The 23,425-nt window shown below is 45.2% G+C and overlaps 1 protein-coding gene across 1 annotated transcript; it reads right to left on the reverse strand.

Moving 5' to 3' along the window:
- Nucleotides 1–7,248: 7,248 nt before the first annotated feature.
- Nucleotides 7,249–21,390, reverse strand: fam166b (family with sequence similarity 166 member B). Its single transcript, XM_034192163.1, has 5 exons — nt 20,948–21,390; nt 17,154–17,377; nt 16,395–16,549; nt 15,955–16,081; nt 7,249–7,865 (listed from the first exon to the last, which is right to left on the reverse strand). Exons 1-5 carry the CDS (start codon nt 21,010–21,012, stop codon nt 7,651–7,653), a joined length of 786 nt encoding a protein of 261 aa, XP_034048054.1. The 5' UTR covers nt 21,013–21,390; the 3' UTR covers nt 7,249–7,650.
- Between the last annotated feature and the right edge of the window lie 2,035 nt (nt 21,391–23,425).

Here is a 23,425-nt window from a genome sequence, read left to right on the forward strand (position 1 = left end):
AATCTTAGTCATGCCAAAAATAGTGCCCTCCAAAAGTATTGGAACACTTGGTATTTAACACATTTTGATTTGTTTATGCCATTTCAAATGCAAAAAAAGAAGAAAAAATAAGAAAACAAAAGAAAAATTCTAAAATTATCTTCATTAAACTCAAACTCAGGGATATTTCACCATGACAGTAAGAGACTTTTTCGTGCGTCCTAGCATGGTAAATATGTGTACCGAATTTCGTGAGGCTACGACGAAAAAAGCCCAATGCGGAGGGCTTTTTGAAAATTTCTAGGGGGCGCTATTTCGCGATTTTTCTGCGACCATGTGCGACGCCCCCAAAATATCTAATTTCGGATCCGGCCGGATGACTTTGGAAAGTTTGGTGAGTTTTTGAGCATGGGAAGAGGCCGAAATTTCGATTTCAAGAGTGAGAATAATAATAATAATAATAAATAATAATAATAATAAACAGCACAATTACAATAGGGTCCTCGTAGGACATTGCCTACTCGGACCCTAATAATAATAATAATAAACAGCGCAATTACAATAGGGTCCTCGTAGGACGTTGCCTACTCGGGCCCTAATAATAATAATAATAATAATAATAATAAACAGCGCAATTACAATAGGGTCCTCGTAGGATGTTGCCTACTCGGGCCCTAATAACTAGGACTGCAAGCAGTCATATACGGGCCCTCGTTCCGCGCGACCGCCTACCCAGGGCAGTGTGTTCTCTTGTGACCAGATGTGGGCATGTGCGTACAGGGGCAACCACTCATCCCACAGTTCAAATTTCAAGCAAATCACACAATGCATGAAGGATTTATGACATGTTGATGGTTCATCCACTAGGGGGCGCTCAGTGTAGAAACAGAGGAGCCAGGTGTGTTGAGGGGCCAACCGTCATCATACATGTGAAGTTTCAAGTCAATCAGGCAAAGCATGAAGGAGTTATCATGACTTGATGTTCTATGGCGAAGGGTCAAAACGGCGGCACCACAGCGGCCACACCCTTCAACATAGAGAAAAGCTTTCGATAACTTTTGGTTAGTATCATCTGTGGATGCTGTTAAATAAATTTGAAGTGCATTGGACAAAATCCCTAGGAGGAGTTCGTTCAAATACAACATGTGGAAATCACGCCAAAATGAGAACAAAATTCAAAATGGCTGACTTCCTGTTTGGAGTAGACCCACGGTGCAAGAGAATTTTTTGTACGTCTATGCAAGTCACACGTGTCCCAATTTTCATCTCCCTACTCCAACTTAACCCCTATGGGGAGGGGTTTTTGAAAGTTTCAAAGGGGCGCTATTGAGGCATTTTGCCCCGCCCATGGGAGACGCCCCTATGAATTGTAAGAGGTCGTGCTCGACCTGTGTATCAATTTTCATGATGATGTGACAAAATTAAAGCCGTCAAAAGGAAGAACGTAATTTCATGGCGAATGGTCAATATTCGGATCGGATGAAATACCTAGGACGAGTTCGTTCAAATGTAAGTAGTGGAAATGGCCAAAAATGGCCAAAATTTGCTCAAAATCGAAACTTTAAATCAAAATGGCCGATTTCCTGTCGATATTTCATCATGACAGTAAGAGACTTTTTCGCGATTTTTCTGCGACCATGGGCAAGGCCCCCAAAACATCGAATTTCGGATCTGACCGGAAGGACTTTGGAAATTTTGGTGAGTTTTTGAGCATGGGAAGAGGCCGAAATTTCGATTTCAAGAGTGAGAATAATAATAATAATAATAACTAGGACTGCAAGCAGTCATATACGGGCTCTCGTTCCGCGCAACCGCCTACCCAGGCCAGTGGGTGCCCTTGTGACCACATGTGGGCATGTGCATGCAGGGGCAACCACTCTTCACACAGTTAAAATTTTAAACATCACACAATGCATCAAGGAGTTATGACATGTTGATTGTTCATCCACTAGGGGGCGCTCAGTGTACAAACAGAGGGGCTGGGTGTGTTCAGGGGCCAACCGTCATCATACATGTGAAGTTTCAAGTCAATCAGTTAAAGCATGAAGGAGTTATCATGACTTGATGTTCCATGGCAAAGGGTCAAAATGGCAGCACCATAGCGGCCACACCCTTCAACATAGAGAAAAGCTTTCGATAACTTTTGGTCAGTATCATCTGTGGATGCTATCAAAGAAATTTGAAGTGCATTGGACAAAATCCCTAGGAGGAGTTCGTTCAAATACAACATGTGGAAATCATTGCAAAATGAGAAGAAAATGCAAAATGGCCAACTTCCTGTTTGGAGTAGACTCATGGTGCAAGAGACTTTTTTGTACGTCTATGCAAGGCACACGTGTACCAATTTTCATCTCCGTACTCCAAAAAAACCCCTATGGGGAGGGGTTTTGGAAAGTTTCAAGGGGGCGCTATTGAGACATTTTGCCCCGCCCACGGGCGATGCCCCTATGAATTGTAAGAGGTTGTCGTGCTTGACCTGTGTTTCAATTTTCATGATGATATGACAAAATTAAAGCCATCAAAAGGAAGAACGTAATTTCATGGCGAATGGGGAATATTCGGCACGCCGCCACACGGATGCCGTTACTCGTAACTTCACGGCGTTCATGGCCTACGTTCACCAATTTGTTCTGCATGTTTTACAAGTGGAATGAAGTTCATTGGGTTAAGCATGTGACATCAGGACCTCTTAAAGTAAAAATAGGACATTTCCCGCCACCATCCGGGGGGCGCTATGGTGCAGGTGGGAACTTAAGATATGTAGACGTTCAGGACGGAGCCCTCATCATGTTCAGCAAGTTTGAAGGATCTACGATGAAGTATGTAGGCGTGACAGCCGTTCGAAGTGAAATGGCGTGCTCCGAAAAGCTCGCCAAAGTTTGACGACCCCTAGCAGCCACGCCTTTTGACTTAATTAGAATCTTTTGATAACTTTTGATCACCATTGTGTTGTGATGATTTTGACCAAATTTGAAGACAATCGGATGAAATCCCTAGGACGAGTTCGTTCAAATGTAAGTAGTCGAAATGGCCAAAAATGGCAAAAATTTGCTCAAAATCGAAACTTAAAATCAAAATGGCCGACTTCCTGTCGATATTTCACCATGACAATAAGAGACTTTTTCGTGCGTCCTGGCATAGTAAATATGTGTACGAATTTCGTGAGGCTACGATGAAAAAAGCCCAATGCGGAGGGGTTTTTGAAAATTTCTAGGGGGCGCTATTTCGCGATTTTTCTGCGACCATGTGCGACGCCCCCAAAATATCAAATTTCGGATCCGGCCGGACAACTTTGGAAAGTTTTGTGAGTTTTTGAGCATGGGAAGAGGCCGAAATTTCGATTTCAAAAGTGAGAATAATAATAATAATAATAAACAGAGCAATTACAATAGGGTCCTCGTAGGACGTTGCCTACTCGGGCCCTAATAATAATAAACAGCGCAATTACAATAGGGTCCTTGTAGGACGTTGCCTACTCGGGCCCTAATAATAACTAGGACTGCAAGCAGTCATATACGGGCTCTCGTTCCGCGCAATCGCCTACCCAGGCCAGTGGGTGCCCTTGTGACCACATGTGGGCATGTGCATGCAGGGGCAACCGCTCATCACACAGTTAAAAGTTTAAACAAATCACACAATGCATCAAGGAGTTATGACATGTTGATTGTTCATCCACTAGGGGGCACTCAGTGTAGAAACAGAGGGGCTGGGTGTGTTCAGGGGCCAACCGTCATCATATATGTGAAGATTCAAGTCAATCAGGCAAAGCATGAAGGAGTTATCATGACTTGATGTTCCATGGCAAAGGGTCAAAATGGCGGCACCATAGTGGCCACACCCTTCAACATAGAGAAAAGCTTTCGATAACTTTTGGTCAGTATCATCTTTGGATGCTGTCAAAGAAATTTGAAGTGCATTGGACAAAATCCCTAGGAGGAGATCGTTCAAATACAACATGTGGAAATCATTTCAAAATGAGAAGAAAATTCAAAATGGCCGACTTCCTGTTTGGAGTAGACTCATGGTGCAAGAGACTTTTTTGTACGTCTATGCAAGTCACACGTGTACCAATTTTCATCTCCCTACTCCAAAAAACCCCTATGGGGAGGGGTTTTTGAAATTTTCAAGGGGGCGCTATTGAGGCACTTTGCCCCGCCCATGGGCGAGGCCCCTATGAATTGTAGGAGGTTGTCATGCTTGACCTGTGTATCAATTTTCATGATGATATGACCAAATTAAAGCCATCAAAAGGAAGAACGTAATTTCATGGCGAAGGGGCGATATTTGGTATGCCGCCACACAGAAGCCGTTACTCGTAAGTTCACGGCGATCATCGCCTACGTTCAACAACTTGTTCTGCATGTTTTAGAAGTGGAAGGAAGTTCATGGGGTTAACTATGTGACTTCAATACCTGTTTAAGTATAATGTTCCATGGCAAAGGGTCAAAATGGCGGCCACACCTTTCAACATAAAGAAAAGCTTTCGATAACTTTTGGTCAGTATCGTCTCTGGGTGATCTGGAAGAAATCTGAAGTGCATTGGACAAAATCCCTAGGAGGAGATCGTTCAAATACAACATGTGGAAATCATTTCAAAATGAGAAGAAAATTCAAAATGGCCGACTTCCTGTTTGGAGTAGACTCATGGTGCAAGAGACTTTTTTGTACGTCTATGCAAGTCACACGTGTACCAATTTTCATCTCCCTACTCCAAAAAACCCCTATGGGGAGGGGTTTTTGAAATTTTCAAGGGGGCGCTATTGAGGCACTTTGCCCCGCCCATGGGCGAGGCCCCTATGAATTGTAGGAGGTTGTCATGCTTGACCTGTGTATCAATTTTCATGATGATATGACCAAATTAAAGCCATCAAAAGGAAGAACGTAATTTCATGGCGAAGGGGCGATATTTGGTATGCCGCCACACAAGCCGTTACTCGTAAGTTCACGGCGATCATCGCCTACATTCAACAACTTGTTCTGCATGTTTTAGAAGTGGAAGGAAGTTCATGGGGTTAACTATGTGACTTCAATACCTGTTTAAGTATAATGTTCCATGGCGAAGGGTCAAAATGGCGGCCACACCTTTCAACATAAAGAAAAGCTTTCGATAACTTTTGGTCAGTATCGTCTCTGGGTGATCTGGAAGAAATTTGAAGTGCATTGGACAAAATCCCTAGGAGGAGTTCGTTCAAATACAACATGTAGAAATCACGCCAAACTGAGAAGAAAATTCAAAATGGCCGACTTCCTGTTTGGAATAGACCCATGGTGCAAGAGACTTTTTTGTACATCTATGCAAGTCACACATGTGTACCAATTTTCATCTCCCTACTCCAAAAAAACCCCTATGGGGAGGGGGTTTTAAATGTTTCAAGGGGGCACTATTGAGGCATTTTGCCCCGCCCATGGGCGACGCCCATATGAATTGTAAGAGGTTGTCGTGCTCGACCTGTGTATCAATTTTCATGATGATGTGACAAAATTAAAGCCGTCAAAATGAAGAACGTAATTTCATGGCGAATGGGCAATATTCGGCACACCGCCACATGGACGCCGTTACTCATAACTTCACGGCGTTCATCGCCTACGTTCACCAATTTGTTCTGCATGTTTTAGAAGTGGAATGAAGTTGATTGGGTTAATTATGTGACATCAGGCCCTCTTAAAGTAAAAATAGGACATTTCACGCCACCACCGGGGGGCGCTATGGCGCAGGTGGGAACTTAAGATATGTAGACGTTCAGGGCGGAGCCCTCATCATGTCCAGCACGTTTGAAGGATCTACGATGAAGTATGTAGGCGTGACAGCTGTTCGAAGTGAAATGGCGTGCTCCGAAAAGCTCGCCAAAGTTTGACGACCACTAGCAGCCACGCCTTTTGACTTAATTAGAATCTTTTGATAACTTTTGATCACCATTGTGTTGTGATGATTTTGACCAAATTTGAAGACGATCGGATGAAATCCCTAGGACGAGTTCGTTCAAATGTAAGTAGTGGAAATGGCCAAAAATGGCAAAAATTTGCTCAAAATCGAAACTTAAAATCAAAATGGCCGACTTCCTGTCGATATTTCACCATGACAATAAGAGACTTTTTCGTGCGTCCTGGCATGGTAAATATGTGTACTGAATTTCGTGAGGCTACGACGAAAAAAGCCCAATGCGGAGGGGTTTTTGAAAATGTCTAGGGGGCGCTATTTCGCGATTTTTCTGCGACCATGTGCGACGCCCCCAAAATATCGAATTTCGGATCCGGCCGGACGACTTTGGAAAGTTTGGTGAGTTTTTGAGCATGGGAAGAGGCCGAAATTTCGATTTCAAGAGTGAGAATAATAATAATAATAAACAGCGTAATTACAATAGGGTCCTCGTAGGATGTTGCCTACTCGGGCCCTAATAATACATTTTATTTATAACGCACTTTACATTCCATAGAACCTCAAAGTGCTCAAGGTAATGGAATGGTTTGGTATAATACCTGTAAATAATGTGTTTTATTGCCAGTTTTCTTCAGACAAGTCAGGGGATGGATACATGAACATTTCTAAGTCACTGAATATGTCTTGGTCTTTATTTACTTCAATAATGAAGAAATACAAATAGTATGGCACTCTATGGTAAATCTGTATGGAGTAGACAGTTCTCAAAAGTACAGAGTGACTGTACAAGAAAAGTAGTGAGGAAAGACACCAAAACACCCAGATAACCTGGAAGAAGTTATAGGTTTCTGTGGCTGTGATTGAAGAAATTGTATACAGTGTATGTTTTGCATTTTGTATCACCAGTTATGCAGCTTCATGGTGAAGTAGTACAGAGTAGGATTTTCTTAAAAAGAAGAGCTAAAAGTTCAGCTACAATTTGCCAGAAAGTACATCTGAGATGCAAGTGTAGATTTGATGCTTTGGTGAAAGAAGATCTTGGAAATGTTCATGTCTGAAGAAAACTGGCAATAAAACTGATTATTTAGATGTATTATACCAAAGTGTTCTTGTATAACCCATCATCTTAGCTTTTGTATTTTTAATTCATTTATATAAAGTTGTACAGATTTGCTGTCAATTTGGATTTAAGATCATTTTAGAAATTTTATTTTTTTGTATTTTTTTGTATTTGAAATGGCATAAACAAATTAAAATGTAATTAAAAACTTTTGGAGGGCACTGTATCACCAGGCACCAGCCTTGTTTGGCTGATTTCTTCAATTACAGTATCTTGTTTATGCTCAAACTCCCAGCATGGATTTAGGTGCATGAATGAACAAAAACAGTAGTTTGCACAAATGTAAGCCATCTTGTGGCCGTTTCAGGTATTTATGTGTGTCAGGTATACTTTGAGGGGAAATGAGTTTTAATTTCGCTGTATTTGTTTAACAGGGAACATTTAATGTACGTAAATCATGTGAAATCTGTGAAACTGTTCTGTCCCTGCTTTGATTTCCCCCTCAGTCTCTGAATGCTTCCTCTGGTGCTCAGTGACAATCAACCTTTGTGAATAAAGTCTGAAAATGTTTGCCTTCATTTCTTGTCCTGATTTGTCACTTTTTCTCCCAGTCCAGAACAATATTTGCAATGTTAACATGACTCATTCATGCCTTCACTTCACTGTGCCAATTTCTGAGATATACATATAGTTTGGGATTAGACAGCACGGACTACTTTTCGAGTGAGTCAGATCATACAGCTATAATGCTAAGACCTGACGGGCTGTGCCCTCCATATAGCGATGCCACATGTATGCTTGATGGACTGACAGGAGGGATGGAAGGCAGGGTACTGTCCCTTGGGTCACTACGCAGTTGCTTCCCAAACTGGATCAGCGCCTTATTGGTGATGATGGGGTAACCTGAGCCAAATAGGAAACGGGACTTCGGCACATGCCCTGTGAAGCCTGCATGGAGACATTGTGAGTAAATCTATGGCACATTGTTGCAACAGATAAGAATTGTAGTAAGACGAGATACAAAATGAAAACAGCAGAACTCTGACATCTTTCTAGATTTCTAGAGCTATTTTGGGTAGTCATGTTTTCACTATTTGACCGCCAAGGAAGACTATACCTGTGTAATGATGACAACCAAATGCAATCAAACACCATTAATTCATAGTAATAAGGCAGGTTATATTTGACCGGATCTCCTCGCTGATTGGCTAGTTCAAATTACATCATTGTAGAGTTTATTTCAACATGGCGGCGCCCTCAGCAAAGTTGAACTGGACAATATTTCGCCATACGTGGCACCTGCAAAATGGCGGGTTGTGCTGTTTTGCCGGCCGTCTAAATTAATTCACGCCGGAACGGAATGGCCACGGTCGGTCAGGAACCTAAAGGCGACTAGAGTTTAAAATCTCCTTATTTCACATTCATGATAGTAGCTCGATATTGGTGATTTTCATTATTGAAAATTGCCATATTTTACCATTCACTATTTTCAGGGGTGGACCGATCGAAAGTTTTGCAGACATGAAACTGACAGAGCGAAAACAGGATAAAAACACGTGCTGATGTGGACTTCTGTATTTTCGTTTTTATTCTGTCTTGAATTTGCAGGTTTTATCAACCCCGCCCTACACAGAAAATTACCAAGACTGCAAAAATTATTTCCACTGTGCCCGAAATAATTTCCACCGCCACACCCAAAATTATGTCCACCGGCGCTTTTAGCCACACGGTGGAAATAATTTCGGGCACGTCTGTGCGACGTTTTTGAGCTGCTTTTAGCGTCCAAGAATCCCTCCAGCAGTAGGTGATTTTCTGTTCCGATTCAAACGACTTCATGTCACCCAAAATGGCATTTAAAGAAAAAAAATTAGCACCAACTGTTGTGTGGGCTGCTGAAGAGGAGGTACTGCTGGCCCACCACCAGAGGGCGCCCTGCCTGAAGTGCGGGCTTCAGGCACGAGAGGGCACAGCCGCCTCGAGAAAGCAGCCGGGAGTGGCAGGTGTCACTCATCATCTCATCATTTCATCCATCCATAAAAGCCGGACGGCAACTCCACCTCCCTGCCGAGATATCGTTCTACCCGTCAGGTAAAACTCTCAGCCGTTTGTCTGTGCTGTACGCACGTGTTCTTATTCTCTGAGTTTTGCAGGAGTATCTGTTAACTACTTTCAGCTGGGAGCTGGGTTTGTGGTTTGTAGAGGAGTGACGCTCTTCAACCCTCACTCCAAACCAGATAAGTAGCACTTTCAGGCTCTGCACGAACTGTGTTCCTGTGTAGGAGGTGGAGATTTTCCTACAGAAAGAAACTGACTGTTTGCTGACTGTTTTGATGGGTGCGCACTCACCCACCATAAGCTGTTTCTGCTTCCTGCCAGCAGTACCAGGTCTGACAGCTGGAGACGGTGGCCACCTGGAGATTCAGGACTTGGCGGCTCCAGTGTGCTCCAGATCTGTTGGCAGTGGAAATCGTGTGGGACCCGGCTCTTCTCTGGACAGACGTCTTCTATCCTCGAGCCTGCCCACATGTCACCTTTGTATATTGACTGAATTCTAAATCTGATTGTCTGTATTCCATTGTGCACATTCACAACAGTAAATTGTTATCTTTTGGTTCATCCATTGTCCGTTCATTTACGCCCCCTGTTGTGGGTCCGTGTCACTACACTTTCCCAACAGGATATCTCGGCTAACGTCATGGATCCCGAGGGGCGTCAACCATTGAGTGAACAACCAATGGAAGAACAGGGTGCACAGGCGCCAGCAGGAGGCGTGTTAGGTGAGTTGCAGCAAATCCTGACCGCCTTCACTGCTCGGTTGGACTTAGTGACCGAGCAGAACGTCATACTCGATCGTAGGATGGAGGCTCTCACCGCACAGGTGGAAGCGCCCACACGGGGCGCGGCTGCAGCTCCTCCTCCTGCTGACTTGGTACTTAATATAGACGTTCCAATGGTCATTCAACGAACCCCCCCCACCATCCCCTGAAGCATACATAAGTCCCCCGGAACCGTACGGAGGTTGTGTAGAGACGTGTGCAGACTTCTTAATGCCGTGTTCGCTCGTCTTTGCAGTGCGTCCCATCATGTACGCGTCGGACTCCAGCCGGGTGGCTTATGTTATTAATTTGCTTCGAGGTGAGGCATGCGCCTGGGCTACGGTGCTCTGGGAGCAGGATTCACGGCTCCTAACAACATATACTGAGTTTGTGAGGGAGTTCAGACTGGTGTTCGATCATCCTAAGAGAGGCGAGACCGCTTCAGACGTGCTGCTGTCTATCAGACAGGGGCGTCGGAGTGCGGCCGAGTATGCAGTCGCCTTCAGCTTCGCGGCAGCGAGGGCCGGCTGGAATGCTGTTGCACTCCGCGCCGCCGTTGTAAACGGACTGTCTCTGGTCCTTAAGGAGCACCTGGTGGCTAAGGACGAGCCGCGGGATTTAGACGGGCTTATCAACCTAGTCATACGATTAGACAATCGATTAGAAGAACGTCGACGGGAGCGAGGCGAAGGGGGTGGTCAGGCATGAGCTGTCCCTCTTCCTTCCGGGTCCGAAAGGGAGCCGTCTTCCCCACGCTCCACAGCCAGAGGACTCCGTGTGGCAACAGCTCCCCCTGCTGACGTTGCTAGGGAAACGAGCAGGGCTAAAATGAAACCAGATGACAGATTGAGGAGGCTGGCCAATGGGGAGTGTTTCCTTTGCAGCTCAAAGGAGCACATACAGAAAAATTGCCCCAAACGGTCAAAACAACAACACTCGCCTTTAGAGACTGGGCTAAGCGTGGATCATCATAATATTCCCTTCCGGGGTCGGAAGGGAATATGTTGGACAGCAGATGGGCAAAGGAAGTAGGGCTCCCTCTAGTGGCCCTTCCGTCACCATTGAAGGTACGGGCGCTAGATGGCACCCTTCTTCCTTTAATCACACAACCCGTAACATTGGTTGTGTCTGGGAATCATCGGGAGGAGATTGTGTTTTTTGTAACACCTTCTACCTCCCGCGTAATTTTGGGCTTCCCATGGATGATAAAACACAATCCCCGGATTGACTGGCCGTCTGGGGTTGTGACTTAGTGGAGCGAAACCTGCCACCGGGAGTGTTTAGGATCCTCGGTTCCCCCCAGTTTGACTGCTAACGAGGAGGTTAAATTCCCCCCCAATCTGACGGCGGTGCCTGAGGAGTACCACGATCTCGCTGACGTCTTCAGCAAAGATCTGGCACTCACTCTTCCCCCACACCGTCCGTACAATTGCGCCATTGATTTGATCCCGGGCGTTGAGTTCCCGTCCAGCAGGTAGTACAACCTCTCACGTCCAGAGCGCGAATCAATGGAAACCTACATCCGGGACTCGTTAGCTGCCGGGCTGATCCGGAACTCCACCTCCCCGATGGGTGCTGGTTTTTTTTGTGGGCAAGAAAGACGGCGGACTCCGTCCATGCATTGATTACAGAGGGCTGAATGAGATTACGGTTCGCAACCGATACCCGTTGCCCCTGTTGGATTCAGTGTTCACGCCCCTGCATGGAGCCAAAATTTTCACCAAACTAGATCTTAGGAATGCGTACCACCTGGTTCGGATCCGGAAGGGAGACGAATGGAAGACAGCATTTAACACCCCGTTAGGTCACTTTGAGTACCTGGTCATGCCGTTCGGCCTCACCAACGCCCCCGCGACGTTCCAAGCTTTGGTAAATGACGTCTTGCGGGACTTCCTGCACTGATTCGTCTTTGTATACCTGGACGATATACTCATCTTTTCCCCAGATCCTGAGACTCATGTCAAGCATGTACGTCAGGTCCTGCAGCGGTTGTTGGAGAACCGGCTGTTTGTGAAGGGCGAGAAGTGTGAGTTCCACTGCACTTCTTTGTCCTTCCTGGGGTTTATAATCTCCTCCAACTCCGTCGCCCCTGATCCGGCCAAGGTTGCGGCGGTGAGAGATTGGCCCCAACCAACAAGCCGTAGGAAGCTGCAACAGTTACTCGGCTTTGCAAATTTCTACAGGAGGTTCATTAGGGGCTACAGTCAGGTGGTTAGTCCCCTGACAGCCCTGACCTCGTCTAAAGTCCCCTTCATCTGGTCGGATCGGTGCGAAGCCGCGTTTAGGGAGTTGAAACGCCGGTTTTCGACTGCGCCAGTTCTGGTGCAGCCCGATCCTAACCGCCAGTTCATCGTTGAAGTGGATGCCTCTGACTCAGGGATAGGAGCCGTGCTGTCCCAGAGCGGGGAGCCCGATAAGGTCCTCCACCCTTGTGCCTATTTTTCCCGCAGGTTGACCCCGGCAGAGCGGAACTATGACGTGGGCAATCGGGAACTCCTTGCGGTGAAAGAGGCTCTTGAGAAGTGGAGACACCTGTTGGAGGGAGCTGCGGTGCCATTTACGGTTTTCACGGACCATCGGAACCTGGAGTACATCCGGACCGCCAAGCGTCTGAACCCCAGGCAAGCCTGCTGGTCACTGTTCTTTGGGCGTTTTGACTTCCAGATCACCTACCGCCCCGGGACCAAGAACCAAAGATCTGATGCCTTGTCCCGGGTACATGAAGAGGAAGTCAAAACTGAGCTGTCAGATCCACCGGAACCTATCATCCCTGAGTCCACTATCATGGCCACCCTCACCTGGGACGTGGAGAAGACCGTCCCGGAGGCCCTGGCATGGAGCCCGGACCCGGGGACCGGCCCGAAGTATCGACTATATGTCCCACCAGAGGCCAGAGCTGCAGTCCTGGACTTCTGTCACGGTTCCAAGCTCTCCTGTCACCCAGGGGTGCGAAGAACTGTGGCAGTGGTTCGGCAGCGCTTCTGGTGGGCGTCCATGGAAGCCGACGTCCGGGAGTACGTCCAGGCCTGTACCACCTGTGCCAGGGGCAAGGCTGACCATAAAAAGACCCAGGGACTCCTCCAGCCGCTTCCGGTGCCTCATCGCCCCTGGTCACACATCAGCGTGGACTTTGTCACGGGCTTCCCGCCATCCCAGGGCATGATGATCATCCTCACGATAGTGGACCGATTCTCCAAGGTGGCCCACTTCGTGGCCCTCCCGAAGCTCCCAACAGCCCAGGAGACCGCAGACCTCCTGGTCCACCACGTTGTACGTCTGCATGGGATACCAACTGACATTGTCTCGGATCGTGGTCCTCAGTTCTCCTCTCAAGTCTGGAGGAGTTTCTGCAGAGAACTGGGGGCCACCGTGAGCCTCTTGTCCGGGTACCACCCACAGACGAACGGACAGGCAGAGCGGGCGAACCAGGAGCTAGAACAGGCCCTCCGCTGTGTGACCTCCGCGCACCCGGCTGCCTGGAGTAACCACCTGGCCTGGATTGAGTACGCTCATAATAGCCAAGTGTCCTCTGCTACCGGCCTCTCCCCATTTGAGGTGTGTTTGGGGTACCAGCCCCCATTGTTTCCAATGGTGGAGGGAGAGGTCGGTGCCCCCTCAGTCCAGGCCCACCTACGAAGATGCCGTCGGGTGTGGCGCACCGCCCGCTCTGCCCTGCTGAAGGCCCGGACGAGGGTCAAGGCCCATGCAGACTGCCGGCGTTCCCCGGCCCCTGCATACCAGCCCGGGCAGGAGGTGTGGCTTTCAACAAAGGACATCCCCTTACAAGTGGACTCCCCTAAGTTGAAGGAACGATACATTGGACCGTTCAAGATCCTCAAGATCCTCAGCCCAGCCACAGTGAAGCTACAGCTCCCAACTTCACTGCGGATCCACCCGGTATTTCATGTCTCACGGATCAAACCACGCCACACCTCGCCCCTCTGCACCTCCAGACCAGCGCCGCCTCCTGCCAGGATCATCGACGGGGAGCCTGCTTGGACGGTTCGCAGGCTCCTGGATGTCCGTCGAAAGGGCCGGGGGTTCCAGTATTTGGTGGACTGGGAGGGGTATGGACCTGAAGAACGCTCCTGGGTGAAGAGGAGCTTCATCCTGGACCCGGCCCTCCTGGCCGACTTCTACACACGACATCCCAACAAGCCTGGTCGGGCGCCAGGAGGCGCCCGTTGGGGGGGGGTCCTGTTGTGCGGGCCGCTGAAGAGGAGGTACTGCTGGCCTACCAGCAGAGGGTGCCCTGCCTGAAGTGCGGGCTTCAGGCACGAGAGGGCACAGCCGCCTCGAGGAAGCAGCCGGGAGTGACAGGTGCCACTCATCATCTCATCATTTCATCCATCCATAAAAGCCAGACGGCAACTCCACCTCCCTGCCGAGGTATCGTTCTACCCGTCAGGTAAAACTCTCAGCCGTTTGTCTGTGCTGTACACACGTGTTCTTATTCTCTGAGTTTTGCAGGAGTACCTGTTAACTACTTTCAGCTGGGAGCTGGGTTTGTGGTTTGTAGAGGAGTGACGCTCTTCACCCCTCACTCCAAACCAGATCAGTAGCACTTTCAGGCTCTGCACAAACTGTGTTCCTGTGTAGGAGGTGGAGATTTTCCTACAGAAAGAAACTGACTGTTTGCTGACTGTTTTGCTGGGTGCGTACTCACCCACCATAAGCTGTTTCTGCTTCCTGCCAGCAGTACCAGGTCTGACAGCTGGAGATGGTGGCCACCTGGAGATTCAGGACTTGGCGGCTCCAGTGTGCTCCAGATCCGTTGGCAGTGGAAATTGTGTGGGACCCGGCTCTTCTCTGGACAGACGTCTTCTATCCTCGAGCCTGCCCACATGTCACCTTTGTATATTGACTGAATTCTAAATCTGATTGTCTGTATTCCGTTGTGCACATTCACAACAGTAAATTGTTATCTTTTGGTTCATCCATTGTCCGTTCATTTACGCCCCCTGTTGTGGGTCCGTGTCACTACACTTTCCCAATACCAACACTCAATGCGAAGGGCGCCGCCATGTTGAAATACCCTTTACGATGATGTCATTTGAACTAGCCAATCAGCGAGGAGAGCTGGTCAAATATGGCTAGGTGCGCTAGGTGCAAAATGTACACTTCGTAGTAATAAACAAAAACATAGCAAATTGTACACTGTCATTATCAAAAGAAGTCTTCAGGGCTCAAACTGCGAGACTGCCATGTGAAATTTTGGCTAGTGCACATGAATTACCTTAATTAATTTTAGGTTATGCAAAGATTTATTTAAGATTTTACAGACCTCAGCTGCTGAAGAAAATCGTACTACTACTACTACTACTACTACTACTGCATTTTACTTGTGCTGGATACCATTCTCTGTTTCGCAGTTGTGAATCTTGCGCCATCTCCCGGTCCGAGACTCACGCGAGAGGTCAGTTTCAGCAGAGTTCCGGTTCAGGGCACAATGTAAACAAACCGTGAAGTATGGACAATAAGACAACGTCAGGACATGGCAGAAGTCCATCACTGGTGCTACACCTCCTCTAGATAACCCTCTCAACTTGGGAGATGGTGGCATCATCATAATCGCTGTGAACTCGCTGAATCAACGTCATCCACATCCTCGCTAGCCACTGTTTACATGCGTGAGACACCAGAACTCTACTGGCGCCGCAGTGCATTCTGGGAAGCGCAGGGGGACCACCAGCAGAAATGGGTAATGTTAAAGTACCGAATGGCAATGTAGGAAATGCTCATCATTCTTCTTATTCCATTTTCAATGCACGTGGCACCATCTGGTGGTTGTTTATTACCAATGGCCAAAATATGGACATCGGGTATTGCGAAGATGTTGCGTCCATCCGTTTGTCCGTCTGTACTCAGCATAAGTCCAGTCCTATTACTGCCAGGGTCTTCAAATTCACAGAGAACATTCTTGGGACACAAACCTTGGACAAGTTCAAAGATGGCTAACCTTGACCTATTTTAAGAGGTCAAAAGGCCATATTCTGTTTCCTATTTTTATGCTCATACGGCCGAGGGTATTTTAGCATTGCATTACATTTTTAATTGCAGTTGGTTGCAGAATTACAATAGAGACCTTTGTGAAGAATTCCCCTCCACATATACGACTGCTAACATGAAGTGGAAGTAATTTTTGTAAACTAATGTAGTGGACTTCAGCCTCAGATAGTTGAACTTTCAGACTTCACGGCTGTCCGAATAATATATTATACCTGAGATGAAGTACTTGTGTGGGTTATCGTCACCCATGGAGTATGGTTTTCCTGGGGGCTTCCAGGGGGTCAGTGGCTTGTAAGGTATCGGTTCATCAGTGATCGTTGTCAGAGGGCTGTTCAATTTCTGGACCCAAAGATGAGAGAGAACCAGTTAAACATGAATGACAGATTCCCAGATAAAATACAAACGAATCCCAAATGCTGCACAACACTGTGGCAACTTTGTGAATCAGTGCTATCATTCCTCTTAGCAATGTAAAGAAATAATTAATGCTATAATTGTTGAATCTGTGGTGTGTGTGTGTGTGTGTGTGTGTGGGGGGGGGGGTTTCACATTACAGTGCACAGAAACTGGATCTCCATCATGGATTATTAAACAAGGGTTAACCTTGGTACAGCGCCAACATATGAGATAGTTAGAGAAAGATCGAGGTTACCTGAAGCCGTTGGTTGGTGTAGTTGACGACAGGTGGCAAATCCATTGATTGCCGGTGAATTCTTGAAATCCTGTTGCGATAAAACTCAGACAGAGCTTTGTGGCACATCTGAGTGTAGGTGCATGCAAAATAATTACGACGATTTGGAATGAAGCCTGAAACAGAGAGGGAGAAAAAAAACAATGTTATGTTTCACATGTGTACAATAATGACTTGATTGCCTGGGAGATGCAAAATAAAATACTAAACATAGTGCTATAACAATGGGTGTTATGACATCACACTGGGTGTTATGACATCACACATCAGTTAGTAGTATTTCTAAACAATGTGCTATATTTTCTGTCATATTCATATTGGTTATAGTTTGACTCTGATTATCAGGTTATTTCTCTTGATTAGATTAGATTTGATTAGATAGAACTTTATAGATCCCTTGGGAAGACTCCCTCAGGGAAACTGAGGTTCCAGCAGCATTGTACAGCCGCACTCAGAGCAAGAAGCACACAAAGTATCAAAAGAGAAAAAAAAAAGAACAGTTTGCAAATATAAATATAAATACAAATACACAATATAAATACTGATCAATAGTGGTTTACTGGCTACTAGTTTTCTAGAGTTCATTTGTTCCAAACACGACATTGAGGTCCTTTTAGGCAGACTTCTTTTCCAGGTATGTAACTTGTGTGACCAACCTTTAGAAGTGTAAGAGTTCATTTATAGCTAAAACCTGTTTGCCCTGTGCACAGCAGGTGACACCTGTGAATCCTGGTATCGACTTCCTTGTGGGTTTCTCTGTTTCTGTATTGCTTCTCCAGATCTGGTCCCCTAATCCGGGGTAAGACTCAGTTGAGGGGACCTGACCCGTTTGGAGGACCAGATGGTTGGAGTGTTTCACCTCAGGACTGGTCAGCAGGTCTGCTGTGTGCTTGGCGTAGGGTTTACCCACACTGTACTTCAGCTGTGGGCAGTAGCCTGTGTAACTGAAATCACAAGGTAAAAAGATCACAGTACATCTACAGTGTGTAACAATTCTGGAAAGTAAGAAATATTAAAGGAATAAATACAAATTTAACAGTTCTGCAGACTAATTTTAAGCAACTACTCCATTCTCTAAAAGAGTGTCATACTTTTTTTGGCAGATTACAGAGGCACATTACTCTGCAGTACCCACAACGTGTGTTGTGCAAAGAAAATCCAAAGAGTAACAACATTTATTATTCAACACTAGTGCAGTGCCTGTAGGAATTTTGTATTCCTCTAGAAAATTGGAGATTAAGTAGATTTTTCATGGCTGGTCGCATAAGGCTATGTTTGAAGGTGGGATGTAGAAAAGCGTGTACTTATGTTATATTGTATAATTATTTGAATATAGCGTTTCATATTGTTTAAAAAAATCTATTTTGTTAACAATTATATTAAAATAAAAGGATTCCTATGAAACAGGTTATTGGAAGAGAGTCAGAAAAAAATTAAACAGAACATTTAGAATATTTGAAACAGCAAATCAGTATCCCACCTCCTGAACACAGTTTATTTAAACTTGAACTCACAGCAAATATAAGATTTTATTCAGCTTATGTACTTACTGAAACATTATACAAATAATGGGAAATTTGTTGGTGTTAGCAAAAAATAGATTTTAGCTAAGGTCTCCTCAGTGTTGTCAAGTTAAACTCAGTTTCAAGAAGCACTGGCAGCATGTCTTTCACAGTAAAAGTATTTGCTTGGATGCTGGCATTAAATGTTTTATTGTGAAACGGTGTAAGCAACATGAACTCTCTGATGTTGTTTAACTTTGCTACCAGTAACATCACCGAGCCACGCCATCTTGGAAGTACGAATGTTACAATAGCCCAACAACCGGCCTGAATTAGGCCGGACACCTATCTCTCTCTCTCATTCTCTCTCTCTCTCTCTCTCTCTCTCTCCTAGCCTGTGATTGGTTGGCCGCCAAGACACTGACATCAGCGTTGGTCAGCCTCACTTTGGTCAAGTGTGGAGGTGTGGCGCAAGCGCTGCATTTCTATTGGTCGTTTAGGAGTGGGGATTCCTACTCATGGCGGCCAGTATCCGACCTAATTCAGGGGGGTGTGGCGCAAGCGCTGCATTTCTATTGGTCATTTAGGAGTGGGGATTCCTACTCATGGCGGCCAGTATCCGACCTAATTCAGGCAGGTTGTCGCGCTAATGTTACAATGTTAATCAAAATAAAGGTTTCAAAATTAATTCCCCCAAATTTTCATAATAAAGGATGCACATCATTGTGTCATGTACAAGCCAGATCCGAAAGCTGAGGTCGATCTGGCAAACAGTCAGAGAGATATGCAAGCCACACACACACACACACACACACACACACACACACACACACACACACACACACACACACACACACACACACACACACACCTTTCTTGCTTTATAGATAGATATTAAAAAAAATTAATGGATTATATTATTGACTTTTCAGCATGCTAATAAAGGGTTAGTTGTAAAAACATATTAAAGGATTTAGCCAAAAATACCCAATAGATATTAATAAAATAAGTATTTTCAGGTCGGCACACAAACAAGTTGTTTCAGTACCTATTGTTTAAAATGGGAAAGAGCTGCTTCTGGCCACACCCCTTCCTTTAGCAAGAAGCAGACTGGGTCAACGTGCCTTCGTCAGTTTATTTTGTTAATAGGAAAGTTTTATGCTTGTTGTTGTGATGAGTTTATTAAAGCCTGTTAAAATAATGTCCATAACAGCCACTTATTTTAACTCTGCCAACTAAAATAAGGGTCTGGATCTAAGTATGTTTGTGGAGTGTGGGCACCATCATGCTCTTAACGTGACCAGCAGGTGCTGATTGGCTGAGAGCTCTGATGTCATCATTGCGACCGAGCTGTCACAAAAGGGCGATATCAGAGGAAAAAATTATTTTGGGCTTTGCTAATGCAAGACTGCACAACCAAGTACCACATGATTTAAAATTAACAACCCCAAATAATTACAGCTTTTGCTGAAGGTTTTTGTCACATAACACACCTGGATCTCTGATCACAAAGCATGCTCTGATGGTCATGCACGAAAAGCCATATGTATCACCAGTTTGTTGTGTCTGGCTCCTGTGAAGGAGGTCTCACTACCTGGGTTTCCACAACAGATTTACACAATGGGTAAGAAATATTTTCAGAATGTCAAGAAAGAACAATTGCGAAATGACAGCATTTCCATGAAGTGATGGAATGTGACTGCTGGGGTCTGTCTTCTCACGACAGCTTTCATTCTAATGAGGCTCTTGTGAGTAATGAGTAACTGTAAATTCCTTAGTAATAACAATGGAACGCAAGTCCTGCTAAATATTGGTATTTCGTTTAACAAGCTCTCCGTCTTGTATTTCATCCACATGTACTGAGTCATATATTTGAGTGTTATGTGATGCTTTCTGTATGTCAAGTGACCTGTAATAACAAAAAAAAAAGTGTTTCACTGCAGTTTTTCAAAAATAAGACTTTTTTTGTGTTTTGATCACATGATAAACCATCTCATGTAAGTGGGAAGATGTATTTTGTGATTTTAGAGGTGGGGTTGGGTTTTGTTTATTTTTAAACAAGTTTCCATCTTCTATATATAAGCAACAGGTTGGTAGTTCTTGAAATGGAGTAATCTCTCCACCTGCTGGACATTTACAGTAATGCAGGTACAACAGAATCTTGCCAAGAGCTCAAGTAAAATATATTTTCAATTCGCTACTTCAAATTGCGCAGTTTGGAGGGTAATGGAAACCTGCCTACAGGATTGAATTTCTGTGACATACATCACTAATGTTTAAAACAAGCTGTTTAAGGCCTACATTTAGCTCACAAAATACCACAGGATTTTCTGTATGCGCACACATAGAATTGTGGGAGTTTGTTAACATGAAATGGAAATTTTTAATTGCAAAATGTAGATTCAAAACAGATTTTGCACAATATGACCTCTTTAAGACATAATTTGTGTAGCGGGAACTGAAATAACTTGCTTGTATTGGTACATTTATATTATATTTAGTTTTTCTGTGTGTGGTGAATGAAGATAGACACATGATCAAAACATCTTACCATAAAATAAGGTGTGACACCAACATTAGCTACACCAAAAATGATCACATTAGCGTTAATGCCAGACTGACATCACATTAATTGATTTATTCATTTTACAATTCAGTACAGATATAACACATAAATATGTAAAATACGTTACAATTCTAGTAAAATAAAATATTTAAATAAAAATATTTGCAGAGCAAACATTTGTCATAGGAGCACTAAAAAGTTATCACGAGAATATGAGAAACCTATTTCCACAGTAGACCTTAATTTACAAATACTTTAAAATTAAAATCTAGAAAAAAATTTTTTACAGGGGTCACTGATATACAGTCTAATTATTCTATTATGTTTTCTGGTGTTCATTAAACATTTAGCTACTGTGGAAGGTACAACTTCAGCTCTTTTTTTTTTTTACATCCGTAAAGCTGACGCTATTTGTCATATAATCGTTTTTCTGAAACAGTACTTACCCTGGTATGTAATGTGGATCGGATGTGAGAAGAACTTTGCTGAATTTCGGCGAGTATTTCTCCATGTTGACCCTTTAAAAGGTAAAAGTAGGAGCGCACTCGCTGTGTGTTGTTTGCTGGTTGCTGAGCGTCAAACGGCAGCAAACTGATCCCAGACCAGCACACTCACAACAGGGCGTATTATGGTGGAAAACAGTGGGGAAAAGAACATAAATGCACCACAATGTTCAGTATTTGAAGGCAGAATTAGTTTAGCTTCTAGCTGGTTCATATGACCAGTATTTTATGCCGCAATTAGGGGAGACTGGGGATGGTTGTAACAACACATGGGTACACTCAGGTGAGTCACACCAGCACTACTGGAGACATCCACTTCTCTTCTGCTTTTTTCATACTGTGCCATATTTAACACACACATTAGATCTCCAACACTTGGAGAGCAGCCAACAGTCTTCATCACAGCCCCCTCAGGAATAGTCGCCGATTTTTTTGGAACGATATCGTGCATGTGTGGTACAACTTTTTTTTCCAGACGGGGGCGGTGGGCTTGAGACCAGAAGATCCTCATTTCAAATCCCTGCTAGGCCAGAAAATCAGGCCCTTGGGCAAGCTCCTTAAAACCCCCAGTTGCTTTCAGTGTGCAGCTGAGTGCCATGTATGGCGGCACCCTAACATTAGTGTACGAATGGGCAGCGTAGTGGCTTAGTGGTTAGCCCTGTTGCCTCACAGCAAGAAGGTCATGCGATCGATTCCCACCTGTGACCTTTCTGTATGGAGTTTGCATGTTCTCCCCGTGTTTGCGTGGGTTCCTGTCCTACTACTGTGGCACTACTCTCACACCACTGTGGCACCTTTGTAGCACCTCTGTGTCACTACTCTCACGCCATTGTAGCACCTCTGTGGCACTACTCTCACACCACTGTGGCACCTTTGTGGCACTAGTCTCACACCACTGTGACACGTTTGTAGCACCTCTGTGGCACTACTCTCGCACCACTTTGGTACCTTTGTAGTACCTCTGTGGCACTACTCTCCTACCACTGTGGCACTACTCTCACACCTCTGTGGCACTACTCTCGCACCACTGTGGCACGACTCTCACACCTCTGTGGCACTACTCCCACACCATTGTGACACCTCTGTAGCACTACTCTCACACCACTGTGGCACTACTCTCACACCACTGTGGCTCCTTTGTGGCACTACTCTCACACCACTGTGACATGTTTGTAGCACCTATGTGGCACTACTCTCGCACCACTTTGGCACCTTTGTAGCACCTCTGTGGCACTACTCTCCTACCACTGTGGCACCTCTGTGGCACTACTCTCACACCACTGTGGCACCTTTATGGCACTAATCTTGCACCACTGTGGCACCTTTGTGGCACTACTCTCACACCACTGTGACATGTTTATAGCACCTCTGTGGCACTGCTCTCACATCGCTTTGCCAGCTTTGTAGCACCTCTGTGGCACTACTCTCCTACCACTGTGGCACCTCTGTGGCACTAGTCTCACACCACTGTCGCACTACTTTCACACCACTGTGGCACCTTTGTGTCACTACTCTTACTCCTCTGTGGCACCTTTATGGCACTAATCTTGCACTACCATGGCACCTTTGGGGCACTACTCTTGTACCACCATGACACCTCTGTGACACTACTCTTGCCCACTGGGACACCTCTTTGGCCGACTGTAGCTTTAAAACTAGTTGCGGAATTAAGAATCTCAGTGCGTATTTTGAACATGTCAAAAACATAGTTTGAGATTGATTTTCACCCCGTGAGACATCGCCAAAACACTTTATTTCTGCATCACTCAAGTGCATGTGGCCTGCACCCCTGCAGGTGTGAACCTACCTTTTGTCGTGAATCTGTGGCATAATTTCCTTCAGGCCCACTATAATTTTATTCCTTTGTGTTCAAATAAAGGATTCACTAATACACTGAAAAATCATTTTCTCAGTCCGCTGTTCGAGGGTCAAACAGCGCTGCTATGCTACATATCCTAGTGTTAGCACTGTGGGGAAACGTGTTGGACCTTCATTTGTAAGTGAAGGTACCACAAATGACATAAAAGGAAACAGATGATGACAGACACAGTGAGCAATCATAAGCCACCAGAGATCAGATCTTGTGATAAGTGTTAAGATTCTTAAATGTCAAACATGCATGTGCTGTCAGTCACACTAGACAAACAAACAGCTGACATTCACATACCTAAACATGACAAGTGACGCATATTGTGACAAATCTTTTGTCTTGGCATTGTGGTAAACATACTTACAAACCAAGAAAAAAAAATACCCTCTGATGACGCACTGTCACTGTTTCCTCGTCGAAAGCAGATCATATCTACAAAGAGAAATTCTACACATTCTACACATTCCTCAAAAATCAGATATGTGTCAGTGTTGCAATGAAGATACCGCGCTCTTCTTACAAACCCGCCACATTCCACCTGTGTAGAAGAA

The sequence above is a fragment of the Thalassophryne amazonica genome, chromosome 17 (genome assembly GCF_902500255.1).
Source record: "Thalassophryne amazonica chromosome 17, fThaAma1.1, whole genome shotgun sequence".
NCBI lineage: Eukaryota > Metazoa > Chordata > Actinopteri > Batrachoidiformes > Batrachoididae > Thalassophryne > Thalassophryne amazonica.

What these genes read in the sequence shown, in the direction of transcription:
- fam166b (XM_034192163.1), bottom strand. Translation starts at nt 21,012, where the DNA reads ATGGAGAAATACTCGCCGAAATTCAGCAAAGTTCTTCTCACATCCGAT. An exon ending in GTCGATACCAGGATTCACAG is followed by an intron (nt 16,550 to 17,153) that starts GTGTCACCTGCT and finishes TCTCTGTTTCAG; the next exon opens with GCTTCATTCCAAATCGTCGT. An exon ending in ACACAAGTACTTCATCTCAG is followed by an intron (nt 7,866 to 15,954) that starts GTATAATATATT and finishes GTCTCCATGCAG; the next exon opens with GCTTCACAGGGCATGTGCCG.